The sequence below is a fragment of the Sparus aurata genome, chromosome 11 (assembly GCF_900880675.1).
Source record: "Sparus aurata chromosome 11, fSpaAur1.1, whole genome shotgun sequence".
NCBI lineage: Eukaryota > Metazoa > Chordata > Actinopteri > Spariformes > Sparidae > Sparus > Sparus aurata.
In genome coordinates this window covers 15150902-15173800 of record NC_044197.1, presented here as the reverse complement: position 1 = coordinate 15173800, position 22899 = coordinate 15150902, and the positions used below count along the sequence as shown (strand labels likewise).

Below are 22899 nucleotides of genomic sequence, written 5' to 3'. Positions count from 1 at the left end.
ACCCTCACCTCTTCTCCAGATTGTGGAGAGACGTGACGTTGAACCTGAAGCTGAAAGACATCGATTCAGCAACAGAAGCCAAACACCGGCTGGAGGAGAAACAGAGGGCCGAAGCCAGAGAGAGGAAGGAGAACGAGCAGCAGTGGGAGACCAGGGTGAGGCTGTCAGCCCATATTCTTCATCTGAACACTGCGTGATAATAGATTACATACAAAGCAATATATATTCAGGTTTTTGCAATGTAAGAATCTAAATGCAACTTGCTGGGGTTGTATCAGCAAAAGCAAATGATCAAGTTTTGATTATTTGCAAGCTCTAATAAAGTCTTCTCAGATACTTGAGTATAATAATCACTCACTCACCATTTTGTTTGTGTGTTTCTGCAGCTATTCCACGAGGACGGGGAGTGCTGGGTCTACGACGAGCCCCTATTAAAGAGATTAGCCTCTCAGAGGCACTGAGAAGACTGCGTGCACTCTGATACACACACATACATATGCATAAATACATGCACACACAACAGAGTCTTCATAAGAACTCTTTTGCAAAACCACTTCTTTTCCAGGCCTTGGAATGACTGATGATTGAATATGTACACAGCTTTGCATTTGACTGTAAAATAACAATATGGAAATTAATGAAATCGAATGGAAAAGCAAGATGTAACATGAAAATTAGTAAAGCTCCTCTCCCTGTTTGGGCAATCTCACTTCCACCTCCACTGACACCCGCCAACATGAGACTCGGCAGCGCAGAGTGGAGACGGGGAGGGTTCGACGTCCTCCAACTCTGTCCGTCTGCTTCTTGACCACACCCTACATCAGCTCCACAGGACGAGCCAGAGCAGTTTCCCTACACTAATGGTTTTTTGGAGGAGGAGGAGGAGGAGGAGGAGGAGGGCGAGGGATGTGTGGTTGATGGTGTTCAAATCAGATAAATCTTAACAAATAAAAACGGCGCTCTACATCTCAGGGAATCTGGTGACTGAGGAAAGAAAGCTGCTGCCCCCTCTACGAGTCTTGACAGCCTTATAATAGTGGAATGGACGAATCTTAAAGGGCCAGGGGAGAAATTCTCCACTTGCCTGCAACCAGTTGTAACTGTTGTTTATATATAGATATACATATGATGGATATATAAATATATATTCTTTTTTATTTTCAATGCTCTTTTTGTTTATTTTCCTTTCCTGCAATAGTGTAAAAATATTTGAGGATATGAACTTGATGGCTTTACATCTTTAGGAATCATTCCATTTTCCCTTTTGATGTTTTGTTTCCCATTTCAAGTTGACTTTGCCACCTATTTGGGTCCTTCACACTGTTCTGTGTCTCAAGTGTTATCCAGAAGAAAAGCCCTGCATAAGCCATAGCATCTGAACACACTGATTTGATAGATTTGTGAAATATATGCAATATAGAGATCATTGACATTACCTGTCAAAGGACAATGTTTGGTGTCCATTATGCCAAAAAGGTTTAGATAAAAGGCTAAAGGGACTTCGATCTGGGCAGAGAACAAACGACCCTCTGAAGAGGTTTCCATGTTACCTGAAGGCATTTATGAACAAATGATTGTTTACATATTTTTGTCTTTCTGAATCGCTCCCCTTTTTGTTCCGCACAATACCTTTCCTTCCCAAACCCACAGGTAACAGAGTGGATCACCTTCACGTTTCACTCTTGTGCTGTCAGAGGGTGAGGAAAGTGAAAACGAGGAACCAGAGTAGACCTGTGAAACACGCTGCTGTTTCAGAGTGCTGCTACAGTCCAGACTGTTTTCTACCGGTTCAATTTTATTGTATTCATTTTGTTTTTTGTCCACTGTTTTTCAAGATAACCACATAGAGGGCAATATTTATCCTACTGTACACCTCTGCTTTTTTTGAACCATCAATCGTCATTCTTATTTACAGCTATAGGTTGGATCTGAATGCAATGATATTTGGATGAAATGTAGAAATAAACAATTTTCACCCGAAAATGCCCAAGAATATCCCTCAATCTGGGTCCCTTGTTATCTTTGTGTTTGACATTTAAGATGTGATTATCATCTATTCTAGATATTTGGACTGAATGACAAGTAAACTGGTTTGATTTTAAATGAATATTCAATGAATGTGGTGAAGAGAAACATATAAGTGGTGCTGTATGCATATCAAGTGAAACACCTGGTAAAGATCTCAATGCCTGTAGTTGCAGATGTTAAGTTTGATCCTTCTCTAAAGCCTCCATAACAAAAAGGCCTTTAGGAACAAGCCAAATAAAAATCAGAGTCAAAGCTAAATTTGAAGCTGTTACACTGTTTTTTTTCCTCCATGTTATGTCTTTGTAAATTGAATCGAGGCCTTGCCATACATATCAGTATCACTCAGTATCGCCTGATAGAGAGCAATCAAAATGTATTTTTTATTTCATTTGGATCATAACCGTTGATTGTATCAGATTTTCCTGTTTATCAATGCATAATATTAAATCTCCCTGAGTTTATTCCTGCGAGATATTGTCATGGTTATTTCAGATGAGCATGGGTGATATTAGGCCCATATTGCCCTCCCCAGCCAACATGTACCAGGCATCCTTCAATTTCATTGACAACGGCTCACAGAACAGAACGACTAAAGTTTTCTGCGTCGATTAGTTACACAAACTTTGTTTTTGGAGACAGTCCCCAAATAAACAATTGAAACTCAAAGGGTGAGTCCAGCAATTTTACACATTGAAGTGTGTTGGGGAGTACTACTGCAAAGGAAGGAAGCTGCATGTAATCTGATAAATTGCCTCCAGTAATGTAAGGTTTCTCAGCAGCGGACCCCTTTTCAAAACCTTATCTGGTTACGTACTTTTGTTTTGAAGGAAAAAACAGAAGTGTGAGTTGTCTGAATGTTTCTCACTTGTTTGGGGCTGGAGTGCTGAAATAAAAGTACTCAACAGTAAATAGCCTACTCTAGTGACTCCCCAAAACCTGAAAACACACTTTAATGTGTAAAATTGGTGTGTGTTACCATTTAGGTAAAAAAAAGTTGCCCCCTTTCAGCCCATTTGGAAAGGCAGCCTGTGTGAATAAGCATCATACATAAATAACATATCTGTAATCTGTGCTTATAAGGATAATATGTCCTGAGAAAATATGAAATGCGACAACATTAGATTCAATGAATGAAAAGCAGGTATCATGAACAGGAATCATGATTTTTATAGATTTTTTTCCCCCATCATTGGTTAAGTATATTATTGTACTTTAATTTTTTTATTTATTTTTTTATTAAACTTTGGTTTCATTTATTTGATTTACAGTGTTCAATGTTTTATTCCTCCTGTTTCTCCAGTCGATAACCGGACAGTCCGGCAGAGGCGCTAGAGTTGACGTTGGACTATTTTTCCCAGCAGCCTTTGCGCCATCCTCTATAAAAACAAGCTGCACCCTTTGCCTGTCCTCATTCTTCCTCCTCAGCAGAAGGTAAATGCCACGTCGTCTTCTTCATGGGTTTTTCTTTTTGAACTGTTAATGCATTTGTAGCGTTTAACAGTGAAAACAAGGAGCTTAATATGCACTCTATCTTTACTCCTCTAAACCGTTGCTCCTTCAAGGTAAACGGTTAGTTTAGAAACAATGCGAACTTGTAGGCCTCTACCACGTGCCTCAGTGCGCATGTTCAGATGCTAATTAGCCATTCAGCTAATCTCACTTTTACTCGTTTTAGACGAATGCTTTATCGTTGTCCCATGACTATATGATGATATATATGTTGGTAGGGACATCTGAATAATAGTGAAGAAACGCCAACTATTCTGACAGTATGGGACAACTGCTTGACTTCAGCTTAATTTTAGCTTCAAGATGGCTGCACAGCCTCTGTGTTGCGTGTGTTTTACATCACAGGATTGTTTCAAACCCTGATCTATAAATTGCATAGTTTTAAAATTGAAGTCAAAACATTTTTCTGCTTTGTTTGCAGTTCCGTCGACAGGAGCTGAGTAAAATGGAGTTGGCTATCAGATGGTAAGGAAATGTTAAATGCTATAGTCTGAATATACAACTAATGATGATTAAATATAAGAGTAGTGGACAAAAGTGATTTCTGAAATCTGCATTACTGAAGTTGAATTAAAGTCATTTAACTTTAACCAATTGCAAAAGATGGCTCATTGAAATGAGCTCTGTAACTAAAGTGCATTCCCCCCCCCATCAGGTCCATAATGATCAGATGTTTTGAAGATCTTCAAATGCAATGCTGGTGAGTTGACTGCCTTTTGAACAAAGTAATCCTATCTAACTTGAAGTCAGTGATGATTTTAAAGATAAGAGTAGTGGACAGAAACGATTTCTGAACAATTTTACACTGAGGCTTCTCTAGTTAAGCTTCTCTTGTGCTTGACATAAGTGGAATGAGACTGAAGTTGTAACATTTCTTCACAGGAAGTGGGAACATCAAGAGACATGATGCTAACGGTGGCACAGAAAGGGGTAAGGTTCAGGCTTACTTGAAAAGGGCAGTAAGGACGGATTTATGCTTCTCCAAGGTTACCTGATGTGATGGGGTTTTGTCTAATGTCACAATAGATGGATGTAGCATGTGCCAATCAAACTTGATATTTGGTTAAAGGTTAAGATGGATGGGGCCAAGAGCTTCAAGGGTCACCAGGAAATTGCATTATCTAAAACGTTTGTAGTGCTGGAAGTTTTCATCAACCACATGTTAAGTTCCTGCTTTCTGTGTGGCATAAACTTAACATTTGAGGTTTAAACTGTAGCTATGCTTTCCCACATGACACCTAGAGAAGCATCAGTCTGACTTTATCCTACATGCTGTGCTGCAGTGATGACATTTATTTGCTACTCTTGACTAGATGGATGACGATAAATTCAACCCACCAGTTGAATAATCTGAGGCACAGAACGTGATACCTGCATGCCTTTTATATATTCTCTTTTTGATTGCTCATTTTCTGTGGTTTCCTACAGGTTCTTGTGGGATGATTTGAATTGACTATTCAGACAACATCCAGAGCAGGTAATAAACAAATTTACTAGGTGTTCCTCTGAAACAAACTGTCAATGATGATCATGTTTATAAAACATTGGGAATCTCTCTGATTAAGAGTGAAAGAGATCTTTTGAACTGATGCAGTGCAGATGCAGAAATGTCTACATGTAGTTTTGAATATGGGCTTTTATTAATGTCTGGCAAATGACTTGCAGATGGTGCACATGTTCCTGGATACAGTCTTCGCATTGTTGTCTCAACTACAGGTGAGTGTTGTGCTTGAGCATAAACACTGATTTTAAACTGGTCTGATACAATGATGAGTGCATAGTTCAGCAGATTAAACCGTGAAGATTATGCTTGTCTTTCGCTCCTATCTGATGTGTTGGCCTCCATGACCTGTGAAGCCTCTTAATTTGTGAAGTTGTGTTAATTTTTCTTCCCATGTTTCAGAATGAAGACCAAGGGGCGAGTGAAGGTGAGCTGAATAGCGGATGCACACCTATCAAAAATGGCATTTGATACAATGATGAGAGCATAGTTCAACAGATTAAACCGTGAAGATTATGCTTGTCTTTCGCTCCTAGCTGATGTGTCGGCCTGCATGAAAAGTGAGGCTTTCTTTCTGAAGTGATGTTTAAATTCTCCATAACTCATTTTCAGTTGCCAGAATATCGGGCACTACAAAAGGCCAATTGAAGGTGAGATCAAATGTTCACATGTAACCATCTTTAATTGCATGATACAATGATGAGAGCATAGTTCAGCAGATTAAACCATGAAGATTATGCTTGTCTTTCGCTCCTAGCTGATGTGTCAACTGTAATTTGTGATAAAGTCCTCAATTATTAAACGCCATAATAACAAACCTCTCGTCCTATCCAGATATGTGAAACCTTGCTGTCGAACTCTTCACAGCCTTGTGGTAAGTATCATGTCAATGTGGCATGTGCACTAAATGGCATTCAGATGTGATGAATTTGAATCAGGTCGCTGATCCAGTTGAGGAAATTAGTCGTTTATTCTGATCTGGATTGTATTAAGAAAAGAGATTATTTTTTTAGAATCTTAATTCACATCAAAGTATTCTAATTTCACAGCTGAACCAGAGTTGACTGTCCTGAGCACATGATGTCACACAAACATGGTGAGTACATAAATGTTGACTTTTAAGCACTTCAGACCTAGATGACCAGTGTAGTTTAAGTCTTAAATTTGTCAAATCTATGCCATCATCCAAGAACTGTTGCCTCTGGGTCTCAAGAGCTGCACATGAATTGGATGGATCTTGATGGTTTATAGTAAACCCTCTGATCCCTTTAGACTGGCCTGTGACAAAGTACAGACTGACTTTAAACCATGGAGTCATGTATATTGGCTCTAGCTGACCTGGTCAGTGTGTAGATCTTCATCCTAATTTTTGTGGTTCTGTTTAAATTTAGGCCCCCCCTTGCTTCAGGTGATGCTCATTCCCTTCATAGGCTGGATTGAATTGAGAGTTCAGATCAACTGAGGTGAGAATGCAAATGCACTCATAGCTGAAAAATGGCTGCCATGGGTTCAGTGATGTCTTAACAAATGTCTGACCTGAACTTCAATGTGGATGATGTGTTACTGAGAAACCCACTGAATTTAACATGAGTCAGCCAATCACCAGCATGTAATAAGGTTATTCTTTTATCCATCTCCAGGAACAAGCTGGATGTCAAGCTGATCTTGGTAAGTGTTAAGTACTTTGCCTTAACTGCACCACATTCAGCATATCATTTCTGATCTGTGGGTGCCAAAGTCAATTGTCCACACTGCCTGTGATGAAAAGATTCTGCCAAATGATTTCTGCTGATTATAACCCTTACCGTTCCATTATTTCTGAGGTCATGTGGTCAGTGAACATTGTTTTCTGTCCCATGTTGCTGGTTTTCTTGATTTTCATGAATCAATTTCCCCCCTCAGGAATGTCCCTGAAGCCATTTGGTCCTGAGGAGCAAGCCTGTGAAACAGTTGTTCAAGTGAGTATAACCCTGCTGGTTTGAAGTGCAATCTGTTTAGATGACATGAAATCTAAATGGTAGTGAACTACTTTTTGAAATTATAACTAGGGTTGCAAGAGATTTAAGATGCAATGCCATTTTGGAAATATAATTACACTGTAAACATTGGAAGTTAAAGAAGGGGATTAATACTTTAAAACAGTGCTGCAACCCTAAGTGGAATCAAATTCCATTAGTGGTGGTAAAACAATGATTTTAAGTTTTGTTAACAGCAGAACATGATGTAATAAAACAAAGCCAGTGCCCTGATTATACCATGCATTTGAGACATGCATACACACTTCACCCACAGATTGTCCTTCAACTCCATCACAGTAAAATATTTAAATTACAGGTTCCATAGAACAGCTACGCTATAAAAACACGTATACCATGTGGGCAATCATTTAACTCAAGCACCCACATATCAACTGCTCATTTCTATTGTGTGTGCGTGTGTGTGTGTGTGTGTATATAAACGGGTCAACATTTCTGATTTTTCTCAAATGCTGTTTTCAGTTGACCAGAGAGCTTGTGGACAAGGGAACATCATGAGCAACTTGGATGTTTTGCTACTAAATGCTAAAATAAACAGTGCCTGATTGTTTGTGGAAAATAAAAGTGATTTGAAACTTACAAGTCTGTTTTACTCTGTGAAATCTGACAAACTGTGTAAATTTGACTGTATTGGCCCAAACTCAAGAGAATGAACTAGCGTGCTCTGAATTTGAGAAAACCTAACCGGAAATGACGTATTTACCAACTTCCTGTACATTCAACGGCCGTTTCCTGTCACTAGCGAATGGTAGCTTTGTTTTTTACTCGTGAGTATCTCTCACGGGCGGCTTTAAGGTTGAACGCGTATAGGCGTCAGACTGTTTAGGTTAACCTCTCATACGAAGTAGTGGACGACGGCTGAACTCATTGAATTCCGCTCATGGCGATCCCATTAGAGACGGGGCGGGGCTAAATGACCGCCAAGCGCTGTCTTGTGGACAAAACGAGCGCCCCTGTTCGCCTCCATGAGCAGAGGGGTGAGTACCCCACACAGAGCAGGCCTCCAGCAGACTGCCAGCTTCAGATAAATGGGAGAACGTGAGATCGGGACGCCGTGTCCATCCTCCTTTCGACCGCCTCGCACCATCCTCTTCTTCGATGTCTGTGCGGTGGTTACTGCCTTTGCTCTGGGCTCTGTCCGCAGAGGCCGACTTCTTCCAGTTCGACAGCATTTCTAATGTATCCACTTACTATTTTAATTACATTTATTGCAACATATGGGAGGGGGACTGTCAGCCGAACCAGGACGATGCTACACAGCAAGGTAACGAGACTGAGACGAGTGAAATAATGGGACTTTTGAATGAATGATTTTGTGAAGGCGAACGAAATATATAATCGTTAAATGTACCACAATTTCTGTGTGCGGCGTTCATGTCACTGTACTGTTTGTCTTGTTGATGTGACAGTTCCTACCAGGGACCTGTGGCAAGGTTTTCCTCAGGACTACATCAGCCTGCTACATCAGTGGTACTGTAGTCTGGGCCAGTGCTGTGAGTCCGGAGACTGCAGGATAACCAACAACATCACAGGTAGTGGCTGTCTTTCATGACCCACTGCATGTACGAGCTCACAGATAATGTTTCTCGCAGGGATTTTTCTTTTTAACGCGGTGTCTATTTCCTGTTGGCTTTTTTTAAATTGTAGTTATACATTTACAGCTCATGTGAAAGAGTAATACACTTTGCTTTATAAGCCTGACTTTAGACTCTGAAATGGCCCTTCATACAATGGATGAACTGCTTTCAATGAAAGTAAAAATATAAAGGTCCTGATGAATACGTTTCTTAAAGTATGAATTTAAGTGCAATTTTGATGTACTTAACTTATTCCCATTTTCTGCTCCTTTATACTTCCTCTCCGCTGCAATTTGGAGGAAAATTTTGTAGTTTTTATGCACTATGGTCATTTAAAGGTGCACTATGTAGTTTGGGGGTTTTAGAAATGTATAATAAGAAGACAAAGATCTACACAAACTAGATAAGCCAACTTTACAATCTGTACAGTGAACCACATCCTCTGTCTGAAGACCCTCGATTCATGTGTGGAAAAACCTGCCATATTAAGAAAAAAAAACCTTGATTGGGGGGAATGTAATGTACTGTTCATACTGTTTTATTTTGTTTGTACTTGGCGGACCCTGCCACCTTTGTAGCCTCAAACAGTGTTCGTAGGACCTTATTTTCCCCTGAGAACAGCTTGTTTCAGTAAAAATTACATATTTTAAAGTTTTGTTTTAGAGCTCCATTAAATTCTGAATATTAACATTCTTTTCCAATAATCTGCCAGGCTGTTAACGTTGAACCCTGCATATGAATATTTACATCTAATATCAGACATTCAAGTGACATTTTAACATGATATCCTCATGAACATGATATTTACTCAAGTGTGACTTTTTGGTACATTATACAACTCTGTACTAAATGTTGTTAAATGATATTTTACACAAGATCCGACTGATATTGCAGGGGGCCTGTTGCACGTGCAGTTGCACGGTCTACAAGATGAAAGCAAGGATATTTCCATTTGTCAGCTGTTCATACTTTTAGTTATTGATTGCTGTTTCACATGATATAAAAATATCAGACATTGAATATTTTCACAAATTAGTGAATATCGCCGCTCGACTGTTTTAACAGTCCAAATGATGTTTAGACTGAGTAAAACTGAGATACATGGACTCACGTCTGAGCCGTGTACAGCTTTCAACTTTTATATAGTTCCAGTTGCTCCAGCTCCGAAAAGCATAAAGAATACTGTTTATTATAAGGCTTGCAAGAGTATGCAAATGACACCAGGTATATAGGAAAGGTACATTTGTACGTAAAAGGGCTCTACATTTTTAGTTTTCAAATGTATTTCCTGGTGGATCACATACTTTAAAGAGACACATTAATATATATTGTAAAACTAAGTATATGCTGAAACCTAAAGGTATTTTCTGCGCAGGTCTGTCGACGGACCTCCAGACGAAGCTCCACGGGCAGCACCTGGCTCAGTCTGTGGTTCTGAAAGCCATCCAGGGTTTCATCAACAACCCCGAGTCCAACAAGCCACTGACTCTCTCCTTCCACGGCTGGTCTGGCACCGGCAAGAACTTTGTGGCCCGGATCATCGCAGATAACCTGTATCGTGACGGGGTGAAGAGTGAGTGTGTCCGACTGTTCATCGCCCCGTTCCACTTCCCACATGCCAGACTGGTGGACACGTACAAGGTGAGCCGCGCAGAGCCCTCTTGGCACAGAGTTTGACGCTCCGTGCCAGGATCACGCAGGACACATTCTCGGTGGCCCGCTTGCTTTAGTCAGATGTTTAATCTGTGTTTTGTAATTCGGCGCATGATAACGATTAGTTTGTTCAAATCAAACACACAAGTACTGACATACTTGGCTTTTTGGAACCCTGTGTTTGTCCAGCCAGGACCAGCTCACCTGGTCCCCTCTAGACACAGTTTAACATAGTCACTGCGTCAGATTACAAACTAATATTGACACAGTATTATTACACACACTGATTTAACAGGGTATAGTACACATGATAACCTTTAAACTCTTACTATCAAAATGTTCAGAATCTGTTAATGTTGGCATTTCTTCTACCTGTCTTGGTGAGGTCTCCCCTAAATGAGATTTACAAGGTTAAAGGGTGGCAATAAAAATGGATTTTGAAAATGTTCAGTTACATTTCCTTTTCCCTCATGACTAAAATTCAGTGAACATTTCTCTTGTTAATGGCTTAAATGTTTACACACAGTATAGGGAAAGGAAAAACACAGAGTTTTGACACCGAAAGTGAGTTACAATATTATTGTTGATTTTTTGTGTATGCTTCTCGACTTGCTGTACTTTCTTTCATCTCTCTATATATGTTTTCTAATTGCTATATTTGTCGTTATGCACCAAAACACCAAGACAAATTATTTGTATGTGAAAATCTAGTTGGCAATAAAGTGATTCTGATTAAAAAAGAGCAGATGCCAAAGATGGGCTGCTTCCCGAATGCAGCTATCAAAAAACAGCAGCTCTTTTAATCCAAGGGCATTCCATGAAACAAAAAAAAACAGATGCTAGACTTGTACTGTGTTCAGTTATCAGTAAATTGGAGCAAAAAATTACAAAGGCAGACTCCACTGTAAAAATCAAGAAGGCTTTAGTAAGTGGGTTTCAAACCTGATTCAGATTCTGATCACCCTCTCTGTATCCAGGGCCAGCTGAGAGAGGCAATCCGGGACATGGTGTTGCGCTGCCCTCAGACCCTGTTCATCTTTGACGAGGCTGAGAAGCTTCACCCCGGCCTCATCGATGCCATCAAACCCTACATGGACCACTATGACAACGTAGATGGCGTCAGCTACCGCAGAGCCATCTTCCTCTTCCTCAGGTTGGTTTATACATCAGGCACGTCCCATCTGATGAATCTGGGTCAGAAAACTCTCTACCACTCAGAATTTATTGCACCTCTGGCAGCTCATCTGTGATGAAGGATTGTCCTTCCTCTGTCTCCATTTGCTCTCTTCATGGATTTTTTATGTTTTCAATTACTCATGTCCGACTTTAATGACGGATAATCTGCTTAGTCAAATATAGAAACACATTTTTCACTTCAATGTTATGTGATATGATGTAGGAGAGGCTTGCGGCCACTATGGTTGCATTTAAATAATCATTAATAATCATTAATACGCAACAAATCAGCATTAAGTTTTAGTAGAAAAAGATTTGTGTTACAATAATTACAATAATCTATCCCTTGTTGAGGGAACAGAAATTTGACACATTTAAAGTGTAAAATGTGCAAATGTGAAAAAGTAGCATCAAGCCTTTAGTGGCTCCAGAGGAAGCTGCATGTAATCTGACAAACTGCCACCAGTGATGTCACTCAGGAGGTAGATTGCACTGTGGGTAATGTATGTGCCAGGTTATTAAAAGGAAGAAGAAGGGATGGAATATAAAAGATAATATCTGTGGTTCTGCTCTATCGGTTTTGATCATTTGTTTTTCAATTGTGGAAAAGTAGAAAACCTGGTGCCTCCGTCATCCACACTGACTGACATAACCATAGGCAGTGTTTTAGATTACAGACAGATCGATAGATACATAGATTACATGCAACTCTCTCTGTGTAAATAATGTGTAAAAATGGCGGATTTACCCCATGAGCAAAAAATGTGTATTATTGGTCAACCCTCATCTGTGATTATTTGTCCAAGAGCAGTCTATACTTTACACAATTTCTCTCCACTACTTTGGACTGACAGCCTTCATCACACACATGCATCCAACCAAACCAGAAGTAATCAAATCTCCACCAATGCAGAGAATTTACATCATATTCTTGTTGTGTCTGCAGTAATATAGGTGGAGCAACGATCAATGATGTTGCATTGGACTTCTGGCACTCCGGTCAAAATCGAGAGGACATCGGTATGGAAGACCTGGAGCACCGGCTACGCGCTGAAACTATGGAGTCTCAAGGTAAGCTGCTCTCGCGCGTCTTTTGCATTGTCATATGAGACATCTAGTGGTGAATCTTTAATTATGAAAATTCCTGAACATTTTTTTCCATATGGCTCTCCTTCCCAGGTGGATTCGCTCAGAGTGAGCTGATGTCCGGCCACTTGATCGACTTCTTCGTGCCGTTCCTGCCTCTGGAGTACCGCCATGTTAAGCTCTGTGCGCGGGACGCCTATGCAGCACGGGGTTTGGAGACGGATGAAGCTACGCTGGATGAGGTGGCCAAGGCGATGCTATATGTCCCCAAAGAGGAGAGACTGTTCTCTGCCCAGGGATGCAAGTCCATACCCCAGCGGATCAACTTCTTTCTCCCCTAGAAGGGACACAGACAGAGACCTGGAGGAGGTGTAAGATTGCTTTACCAGCCCATCTGCATACAGAGCCACAGAGGAGATGTGTCTGCTCTGCTCTGCTCTGCTCTATGTACTCCCCACACCCGGTCCCCAAAGATACAACATGTGTCTGTCCAGGTCCCTCAGAGAAGGTCAGGCAGCAGGGCAGATCCAGAGGGGAAAGCAGCACGACCCACCCTGCAGATATGAGAAGTGTTAGACGGTCATCATGTGCAGTGTCGCTGCTCTACCTCACCTGCCCGGTTTGAATCAAGACTGAGAGTTAAAGAAGACGGTGTTTGTGGTTGTGCAGTGTATGTCACAGGGGAAACATTTTTATCCCACTATTTATGTCTGTTCACCTTTGCCAAACTCTGAGTTGCACTTTTTTACATTTGGATAATGTCATACTTCATGTGTTAGTATTTTGCATGTCAGGCATTGTGCTCGTATCAGCATTATTTATTTATTTGGAGAGAGCAGTGGAGTTGTTTGAATGCACATTGGTGCTACTGTAAGCCATTAGAACTTATTAGACAGCACTGTTGTGTGAACAATATGGAGTGTGTAACAGCTAACGTACATGGTGCTGTGATGCAAATGTTACTTGAAATCTTTCCCTGGAAATGTTTTCAGAAGCGATGAATCTATTTGAAAGTTAGATGTGTTTGATATGTTTGATGACTATTAATAATGTATTTTTTATCATCTGTAATTTGATTGATTCATAGACACGTATTAAATGTCTGGATATCATCATCTTTACTTAATATATTGCTGTTCATTTGGGGCATAGTTCACAAATCTATGTTTATGCATTGCTTTATCTCCACAATTCATGCATTCTCTTTCACATACTCTCACACCGGTCTGAGTCGGTCTGCTGAAGTGACTCTATAGCTCAGAGTCACATCACAAGAAGAACATACGAAGAAATGTCAGAAATGGTTTTGAGAAAATAAACACCCACAGTAAACCAACAGGAGTTGTTTTTATTGAATGTATTTGAGGGGGATTCAGTCTCAGCTTCGCATGACGCCCCCCATCTTTCTCTTTCTTTAAAGGGACCCTGTGGAACAATTCGTAGCAATTTACATCTGTTAACTTTTTTATTGTGGATGATTTGTTTAAGTTGTTTAATGCTGCTAGAGTGTGGATTTCAGTCCCATGGATGTCCTTTATGCGCTTTCTTGAGCGCTTAGGCACTTTGCTTCATTAACACAGAGAGACAGCAGGTAATGTTAGTTTAGGATTTACTTGCTTTTAGGCATGGTAAAAAAGAAAAATCCCTGGTTTCAACTACTCACATATGAATAATTGCTGTTTTCGGTGTGTCTCCATGTGCATAAATGGAATACACTTATATTTGAACGTTTACATTAAGATTTGTTGTAGGCGTTCTACAGTATTTCTCAAGAAAATAATTGGTAGTCCATCAAAGATGAGTTTTGCTATTTGTTAATTCAGTTGGATATTTGAGAAGAATGATGCAGAGTCAAACACTAGAGGGCTATTTTTTATAATTTCTCTGTTCACACTTTAAATCTGAGTATAACACCTAAAATGCATGAGTTTTTTGTGATATCACAACTGTTTTTTAAGCTAAAATGTCACCTAAAGATTTGGGATTTGAGATGTGAGATTTCACATACACTGATTTTATCAGTGACGCTAGAGGCATTTTGTAGCATTTACACTTTTGGTTTACACATTCATAGAAAATGATTTGAAATGAAAATGTTTCAACCCTTTTAATTTAATCTTTTTTTAACGTTTTTATGTAAGAAGACTGCTTGTAATTCAAAACTGAGTTGTTGTTTTTTTATTTCAAACCATTTCACGAGAGAATCCTCAATGATGAACAAATATGTTTCTCTGTTACATTTAGTTTGCTTTCACATACATTTAAAAAAACGGATATTAGTGATTTATCCATTTTACAATGATTTCCTCCCCTTATGATTCACCCACGGCGCATCAGCCTTCCTTGGGCGTGTATCAAGCAAACGCGTGGTCTGCTCCCATTGGCTGCAGCGATTATTCGTTTGGATTTCCTCTCCTCCGATTGGCCGAGAGCGATAACGCTTCCTCATTCAGGATCGCGGCCGCCGTCCAATCAGATTCAGACATCTGTTCCGAGCCGAGAGGAGAGAAGCGGCAGCGTTTTTCCACTGTAACCTGTATTAGAGGACTGGACTGACAAACAGCAGCTCCTGCACGGTGTAGAGACATTACTGTAGAGACAACAGTTATTTATCGTCACAGTTGGTTCGTTTTGGGTCCGGCAGCGTGCTCCAGCTCGTCACCATGACAGCCCTGTCGCTGCTGCTGCTGGCCGTGTCGGCCGCATCTGTCCTGACCGAGTCCTCTGTGTATTTTCGAGAGCAGTTCGAAGACGCGGGTGAGGTCCTTCACACAGAACTGCTCCTTCATTATGTAACCGTGTGGTCGTGATTTGTTGAAACTGTGAATCTGTCGCATAGTGCAGCACTGAATCGGTGTGTGTATGGTTAAACCGGTAGCTATTCAGCTTGTTGGTTGTTTGGTTGGAGTGATTTTTCTGACATGACATCTATTAATTTTGCCTCCCTGTATGTGATGTATTGTTTGTCTAATGCTTAATTTTGAGACGCATTTATTCTACATGGGCACTATTTATCTTTTGACCCCTCTCTCCTCCCTTCCTCTCCGTCCTCTCCATTTCACCCCCTGCTATCATCCAACACCATGTCTGCCTTCCCCCCCCCCCCCCCCCCCCCCTTAATGCTCATCCCCCCCGTCATTCACCGTTAACCCTCTTTACCTTTATCTGTCCTGTTCCTTCATCCTCACATTTCCATCCTCATATTAAACACCGTGCAGACTGCCCCCTGCAGCGTAACCCGCTCCCAGTGCACCTGCACTGATGCATCATCAGTGTGGTGGATCAGGGGCCTGTGAGTGACTGCCGTGCGGCTGAACCTTTTCTTTCTTGTTTGTGCCAGATGCCTGGAAGAGTCGCTGGGTGGAATCCAAGCACAAAACCGACTACGGCCAGTTTGTCCTGACTGCAGGGAAGTTCTATGGAGATGCTGAGAAAGACAAAGGTGAGTGGAAAGATATCCACCCACTGTGGATCTGTGGTCAACACCCACATTGTTTTCTCATTGTGTTGGGTGTTAAGCTGTGTTTCTTTAAAATATGGGTGTGTATTCTCTGTTATCTGCGGGGTGTGTCGAGGAAGTTTAGAGAGAGACTTAAAGTGGTGCTTGCTTGGGATTTATTTAAGGTTCAGTTGTGTTCTTTAGGATTAAAAGGACCATTTCTCTTAAATGTATACTACTTAACGTGACATTTGCTAGTGGCACAATATTAGGTCGAGATCTACTCTTTAACAAAGGTGACAAGGTGTTTTTTTAATTTTTTTTTTTATTTCATCGTTATTAAACCTGAACTATTCCAGCTGAGATTCAGAGTCTCTTTTACAATGGAGTCCAAGCCAGGGCCGCATCATATAAAGTTTCACATAAAGGAACGAGCATCAACTTAAAAGAAACAACCTGAGGAATTTTGCATAACAGAAACAAGCTGGAGACCATCAAGACTGTGAATTTACCAGTGTTCAGAAACAGGACGTGCATTTTGGTCAAATAGTCCTTAATCCTAGTGTTCCCTATTTACCAACCAACCAACCATGTTTAAGGTGTCTGTGTAGGTAATCAAAAATCTACACATGCAACTGTCCATCCTGGAAGTGAATAACACTTTTCAAAGTTCAGATGACACGGAAGTACTGAGTCTATAAACCTGTATGTTAATTTAGTTTGAGAGAGTTCACATAAATGAGATTACTCTGAATGTAGGGCCTCTAGCAGGGATTTTCTTTGGTTTTTTTTGTTCAGGGCAGATAACATTTATTAGTAATCAAGAAGACCGATGACCATTTTGGAACATGCATAATGTATGATATACATTAGTAGATAGAATAACTATTGTAATATAACTAAGTAATTTCTAAGTAAGTACAGTACTGTACTCAAGTAAATTCTGAGGTACTTGTACTTGCCCCTTTCTACTCCTTTATACTTCCACCACGCTACATTTTGGGGGTAAATAAGCCTCTCCATTTATGAAATAACCTAATTACTAGTTAATTTTGAGATTCTAATTGTTAAGTGTTGATTGGCTTTTGCAGTAACCAATTGGATAGTGCTGTGGGCTGGACACTGAATATCAGATCCAATAAACTGTCCATCAGCTGTGCCAGTATCACGGTGAAATCACTGTGGGTGTTGGCAGTGTCTCACAGTTGTTCCATTATTCAGTGTCCGTGGAGCAGCCTCTGCATGACATCATCACAACAGGCTGTCTCTCAGCTGTACAACTTGAGACGACCTTCATACATTGCAATGACATACTTTTCTTTTCACTACAGGTCTGCAGACCAGCCAGGACGCCCGCTTCTATGCCTTGTCGGCCCGTTTTGATGACTTCAACAACCAAGGCCAGCCTCTAGTCATCCAGTTCACAGTGAAACACGAGCAGAGCATTGACTGTGGTGGAGGATACATCAAACTGTTCCCCTCTGGCCTCAACCAGGAGGAAATGCACGGAGACTCCGTCTATAACATCATGTTTGGTGAGTGTGGATGGTTTAAAACTCTGCTTCTTATGTTTATTCTTCACTGATAATTGTACATGTCATCTTCTTCTCATTATGTTTCCACACAGCTTGACAGGTCTTAATTATGGTGTATACACCAGTGACTCACTTTTCTAAAAGCAATGTACAAATTTTGTCTGGCAAAGTGTATTTAATGGCTCTTTTTTTTTCAGATTGTAGATGATTTAGATTAGATTCCACATTTTTACTTATTTACTTGTTTGTCTGCCTGTTCAGGTCCTGATATTTGTGGCCCTGGCACAAAGAAGGTTCATGTCATCTTTAACTACAAAGGCAAGAACCATCTGATTAACAAGGATATCAGATGCAAGGTAAGACGTGTTTCTAACTCTGAGCTATTTATAATTCCTGGTGCAACAAAAAACTTGTCCTAAAGTTTGTTACAATTCACTAAAATTTTCTAATAACACTGCCGTTGACCATAAAACCAAACCAACAAGGAGATGCTGAAAGTGTTTTGCATCATAAAACCATTATATGTAAATCCTCCATGAATAAAACAAAGTCAGAGAACAGCTGCGAACATGTTGTTTACACCTTGCAGGATGATGAGTACACCCACTTGTACACGCTGATTGTCAACCCAGACAACACCTACGAGGTCAAGATCGACAATAAGAAGGTCGAGTCTGGCAATCTGGAGGATGACTGGGATTTCCTGCCTCCCAAAAAGATTAAAGACCCTGAAGCCAAAAAGCCTGAGGACTGGGATGACAGGGAGAAGATTCCCGACCCCGATGATAAGAAACCAGAGGTCAGTCGGGCAGCTGGGGCCATCCTAGAACTCTGTACCTTTCTTAATCGATTTGTGCCCCTTTTTTTGAGTTCTACTCATTTATTCATCTCTGACTGTAACTTTTTTGTAGGACTGGGACAAACCTGAGAACATCCCAGATCCTGATGCCAAGAAGCCTGATGACTGGGACGAAGAGATGGACGGAGAGTGGGAGCCACCTATGGTCACCAACCCTGATTACAAGGTAAACGGTGAATGATAATGGCAATTAATATACAGTAATCAATCAATAGGCAGTCTGACTCCCCCTGTTGTTGGTATAAACCTGCAATTAGCTGCCTGTTTTAGGCCGTATTCTTCTCTTATTTAACTCTGTGTTTTTCAAAATCCCCATTATTGTAGAAAACCATAACAATCTCCGAGCATGTAGGTACAATGCTTAAAGATGCTACACACTGCAAGGGTTATATACCCTCACCGCAACCTGGTTGCTAATGGTACGGACATAAGTAAGATGGCAGTTGTTACCATTTTTTATTTTGTGGGGATTTAGTCATTTTAATACAATGACTTGCCTGCCCACGTGCAAATGTTCCACCCAAACGAGTTCCCTCTTACATTATTTAGCGGGGACACTGACGCTGTAATTTGGGCCTTTCAATACCCAAGTCGATTGTCATTGGTTTAAACAAATGGGTTTTTTGCCTATTGAAATATGACAATGGGGGCAGCCAGATGCTTCTCCAGCACTGACACAATGTGGATCTGGAAATGCGAGATTATTCTCTGTTCCCTATTTGCAGTTTAATAAATAATAAATAATAATGCAATAAAATGTTCCTATTTCTGAAGAACTTTGACACATTCCTCTTACACTCACCACACTTTCTGGCTCTCTCTGTCTTGTTTGATGTCAACAGGGTGAGTGGAAGCCCAGTGAGATCAGCAATCCTGCCTACAAAGGCAAGTGGATCCACCCAGAGATTGACAACCCGGAGTACACAGCCGACTCTGAGATTTATAAATACGACAGCATCGGTGTGATTGGACTCGACTTGTGGCAGGTAAGAAGATACTGAAGCTGACTGATTAACGCAAACTGAAAAACTGGTGTTTGACTGTCATTCCAACTATATCCATCCAGGAATGGGAACATTTTTACATGCACTGTGTTCGTGCTGATTTTCGGTTAGAGCCACTGCAAAGTTTTGTGTTTGAGAAGTTGAGATAATTCAAGATGTTGTGGAGATAGAGGGCACACGTTTCAAAAACAATGTGGCTTTTCTTTTATTGAATCCGTTGCATTAAGTACCTCATAACTTAACTTTTTTTTTTCATTAATGCAGGTCAAGTCTGGTACCATCTTCGATAACTTCCTCATCACTAATGACCCAAACCTGGCAGAGGAAGTGGGCAATGACACATGGGGAAAAACTAAGGTCAGCCCTAAACTTATTTATTTTTAAAACTCATGTAAACATGCATCCTGCTTGTATTTTGTGGTGGATTTATAAGGAATTATATTTTTATAGTTTTTTTAATTTGCTTTCTTTTATGTGTATCCTCTCCAGGATGCAGAGAAGAAGATGAAGGAAAGCCAAGAGGAGGACGAGAGAAAGAAGCGCGAGGAAGAGGACAGCAAGAGGAGAGACGAGGCAAAGGAGGAAGAGGAGGAGGAAGAGAAGGATGAGGAGGAAGAGGAGGAGGAGGAGGAAGAGGAAGACGAAGAGGAAGAGGGGGAAGAGCAGCAGGAAGAGGAGGAGGAGGAAGAAGAGGATGATGAAGGCTCAGACTCTAAACTCAAGGACGAGTTATAAACTCCATGCAGGAACTGCTGAGAAAGCAAGTGGACTGTCAATGAGCCATTGGAAGGAGGCCGGAGATGATCGACCCTCATGACTGACACCCAGGGGCAGGGGTGGGGTGGGATGGGGTTTTTCATTTCTTTGTTTGTTTACAACGCAGAGAAGTAGGTGGAGAAAAAAAGGGCAATTATTTTTTTGTTTCCTGTTTCCATGTGCGTTATTATTATGATTATTATTGTTGTTGTTGTTGTTGTTATTATTATTATTATTATTATTATTATTATTATTATTATTATTATTATTATTATTATTATTATTATTATTATTATTAAAATTGAAGATGTCATAATGAATGTCTTGACAGGAAAAAATTTAATCGCTTTCCACTTTATACCCAAGAGAAATATAGAATCGTCATTTGTGTTCAGCTAAAATTCTGGGTTTTTATGAAGTATAATGTTGTGGTGACATGAAAAGAAGCTATATTTGGTTTGTGGACAATACCTTGAATTTTTTTTTTTTTACCTCGTGTGTTTGTCTTATTAGTCAGTCACATTTGTTTTTTGTTTGTTTTTTTTAAAGTCAGTTTTGTCACTCATGCTCCCCTTTTTTTAAAAGCTACATCAATCTTAAAAGGATTCCACAGGGTTGGACATCGCTACGCAGGTTAGCTTGCCTGCTCTTATTTAAACCTCTCTGATTCAAACAAAAGGATAACAGCTTGGGGATAAGAGTGCATCAGGACTGACATCATATATTTGACAACCTGTTCTAAAAATAAAAAATGCCGTCGCCTGTAGGATGGTAATACGGGGTGCTTTAAGAGGAAATCCTTTGCATAGTTTTGTACTGTATAGTTAACACTTTTTTCACTTCAATGCAAATACTGTAGTCTTGTGTGTCTAAATAAACTGTGCTCAAACTCAGATGTACATTAGGAGCACTCCAGTAGCAGGAAAGCTTCCATTCATTTAGTTCGCGTTCACTTTAGGTTTACTTGTAGTCGGTGTGTACACAACCAGTCTCCTCATTACTAATGCTAATATATCTGCACTGCTGTAACCCAACACACTGTCCCAAAAAACAGTCTGAAAGATGATCCTTTTGTAAAAGACACATTTTGTACTAATGGTAGTAATTGAAGTGGAAAGATTTTCATGTTGCTGTGTAAAAAAACAAACAAATCAAAGGCAGGTGTTCTGTCCAATAAAAACAACCAGGACAAAAGGAGTGGAAGTCTTTTGTTTTGTCATACTTAAAGTGACTTTTGGAATGGCTGTATTTACATGGATAGCAGGGTATGTGGTGTGTATTTATTTGCTTTTTTATTCCCATTATTTGTTTTTTTCTCCACAGCAGAAGTGGAATTGAACGTTTACAACCATAATGTGTAATTATATTTCACGCTACTTTAAATCCTTACTATACTTTTTATTCTACTGCATTTATGTGGAAGTTACAGTTAGTAGTTATTTTTGCACTATCTGAGAAAACTATTAACACAACCAAATAGCGTGTGAAGTGGTCACAATAAGCTCCACCTTATGGTTATAATAATACTTTGACTTACGCAAGATTTTGAATGCAGGACTGAGGAGTATTTTGACATTGTCGTCAGGCTCCATTGGTCTTATTGACGACACTGAGTTCATATCCTCAGTATATTTTCTTGGACTTCAACGATTTTAGCAAACTGGGGTATTTGCTTCCTTCAGTTGAAAACTTACACATGGTAAGTCTTTTATTTTATAGACTCAGTCCACCATGTTTAAACTCACTGACAAGTTTTAGGCCAATAGAAAGATATAAACAGTGTCATATTGAGTACCCAAAAGTAGGCAAATATTGTACTTTTTACTCGACTACATTAATGTGATAGATTTAGTGACTAGTTACTTAGAGTAAGATTGCTGCATCAGAGTCAAAGTAGAGCATTTTCATAATGGTTAGTTTTTACAACACAGTTTTGCTGCAGGCTAGTTGGTAAGTAAAATATTGCAACCAAAATGTAGCATAAGAATTGGAGGAAGCAGGAAATTGACATACAGTATTTAAGTAAGTACACGTCGGCTACCTCAAAGGTTAGAAAATGTACTTCCTTACATGCCATCACTGGATAGAAACCCAGAGAAAGGATTCATGATTATTTTATTTCTGGTGGTGTGAATAGGTCTTGCATATAAACATAGTAAGACCTACATAAAACACAAAAAAATGCTTACTACTTTAAGGGGCACTATGTAGTTTTGGAGAAAAGAAATTTAAATTCCGAATCTTAACATTTAAAATATTAATGAGGTTATAATACAAACTCAGAAATATTCAGCTTATCCATAACTGAATAAACAAGCTGTTCGCAGAGTAAATTAAGATCCTCAGAACACTGTTTGAAGCTGGAAAGGTGGCAGGGTCTGCCACACATAAACAAAGTAAAACAGCATACAACTGTGTTGTCCTTTAAATCAGTTTGCTTATTCAGTTTGTTCGGTCATGAAAACAAATGGAGTTTATTGAATTAGTTTGTTTAGGTCTTCTGATCAAAATTTCTTCCCCAAAACTGCATAATGCACCTTTAATATTTACATAATAGAAGACAATGGGGAGGGGGGATACAGTGGTGGCACTCATGACCTCGGTATATTTAAAATCCTGTCTCAGGCCCTGTTATGATACATTATAATACTGCTCCTGTGACTTAAGGAAATGAAAAAAATACCTCCACCATGTGTGCTTCATAACGCTGTGGGACTGCATGACAGATTACGGTGTGTGT

The 22899-nt window shown here is 40.0% G+C and overlaps 3 protein-coding genes and 8 non-coding genes across 18 annotated transcripts in view; all 11 read left to right on the top strand.

The window, feature by feature from the left end:
- The window catches only part of osbpl9 (oxysterol binding protein-like 9), a 32148-nt gene extending 29659 nt beyond the window's left edge, over positions 1-2489 (top strand). For all 7 annotated transcript variants that reach the window (XM_030434489.1, XM_030434488.1, XM_030434490.1 and 4 more), the window contains 2 exons: positions 20-155; positions 387-2489. In XM_030434489.1, coding sequence (XP_030290349.1) covers positions 20-155; positions 387-461 — 211 coding nt within the window. In that variant the 3' untranslated portion in view covers positions 462-2489. The remainder of the gene's footprint in view (positions 1-19; positions 156-386) is intronic.
- Positions 2490-3381: 892 nt separating this feature from the next.
- tor3a (torsin family 3, member A) lies at positions 3382-13902 on the top strand. Of its 2 annotated transcripts, none has more exons than XM_030433880.1 (19): positions 3382-3459; positions 3959-4002; positions 4193-4237; positions 4420-4467; positions 4966-5014; positions 5203-5253; positions 5441-5465; positions 5651-5688; positions 5873-5912; positions 6088-6134; positions 6430-6501; positions 6679-6706; positions 6941-6996; positions 7537-8338; positions 8484-8606; positions 10027-10292; positions 11282-11457; positions 12427-12551; positions 12660-13902. In XM_030433880.1, the coding sequence occupies exons 14-19, from the start codon at positions 8173-8175 to the stop codon at positions 12905-12907; spliced, it is 1104 nt and encodes a 367-aa protein (XP_030289740.1). In that variant the 5' UTR covers positions 3382-3459; positions 3959-4002; positions 4193-4237; positions 4420-4467; positions 4966-5014; positions 5203-5253; positions 5441-5465; positions 5651-5688; positions 5873-5912; positions 6088-6134; positions 6430-6501; positions 6679-6706; positions 6941-6996; positions 7537-8172; the 3' UTR covers positions 12908-13902. The 2 variants fall into 2 exon arrangements, with proteins under 2 accessions (XP_030289740.1, XP_030289738.1); XM_030433878.1 differs by having other exon boundaries at positions 8475-8606.
- Positions 3723-3804, top strand: LOC115592090 (small nucleolar RNA SNORD74). The gene has a single exon (XR_003986066.1). It is a non-coding gene; the product is annotated as a small nucleolar RNA SNORD74 (small nucleolar RNA).
- Positions 4038-4104, top strand: LOC115592096 (small nucleolar RNA SNORD75). Its single transcript, XR_003986072.1, has one exon. It is a non-coding gene; the product is annotated as a small nucleolar RNA SNORD75 (small nucleolar RNA).
- On the top strand, positions 4282-4350 carry LOC115592095 (small nucleolar RNA SNORD75). Its single transcript, XR_003986071.1, has one exon. It is a non-coding gene; the product is annotated as a small nucleolar RNA SNORD75 (small nucleolar RNA).
- Positions 5051-5133, top strand: LOC115592089 (small nucleolar RNA SNORD79). The gene has a single exon (XR_003986065.1). It is a non-coding gene; the product is annotated as a small nucleolar RNA SNORD79 (small nucleolar RNA).
- Positions 5296-5376, top strand: LOC115592091 (small nucleolar RNA snR60/Z15/Z230/Z193/J17). The gene has a single exon (XR_003986067.1). It is a non-coding gene; the product is annotated as a small nucleolar RNA snR60/Z15/Z230/Z193/J17 (small nucleolar RNA).
- LOC115592093 (small nucleolar RNA snR60/Z15/Z230/Z193/J17) lies at positions 5506-5586 on the top strand. The gene has a single exon (XR_003986069.1). It is a non-coding gene; the product is annotated as a small nucleolar RNA snR60/Z15/Z230/Z193/J17 (small nucleolar RNA).
- On the top strand, positions 5727-5807 carry LOC115592092 (small nucleolar RNA snR60/Z15/Z230/Z193/J17). The gene has a single exon (XR_003986068.1). It is a non-coding gene; the product is annotated as a small nucleolar RNA snR60/Z15/Z230/Z193/J17 (small nucleolar RNA).
- Positions 6791-6864, top strand: LOC115592100 (small nucleolar RNA SNORD47). The gene has a single exon (XR_003986076.1). It is a non-coding gene; the product is annotated as a small nucleolar RNA SNORD47 (small nucleolar RNA).
- Positions 13903-15029: 1127 nt separating the features above from the next.
- Positions 15030-20295, top strand: LOC115591855 (calreticulin-like). Its single transcript, XM_030434224.1, has 9 exons — positions 15030-15323; positions 15907-16008; positions 17337-17540; positions 17802-17896; positions 18130-18339; positions 18452-18565; positions 19242-19385; positions 19668-19760; positions 19893-20295. The coding sequence occupies exons 1-9, from the start codon at positions 15230-15232 to the stop codon at positions 20136-20138; spliced, it is 1302 nt and encodes a 433-aa protein (XP_030290084.1). The 5' UTR covers positions 15030-15229; the 3' UTR covers positions 20139-20295.
- Positions 20296-22899: the final 2604 nt, after the last annotated feature.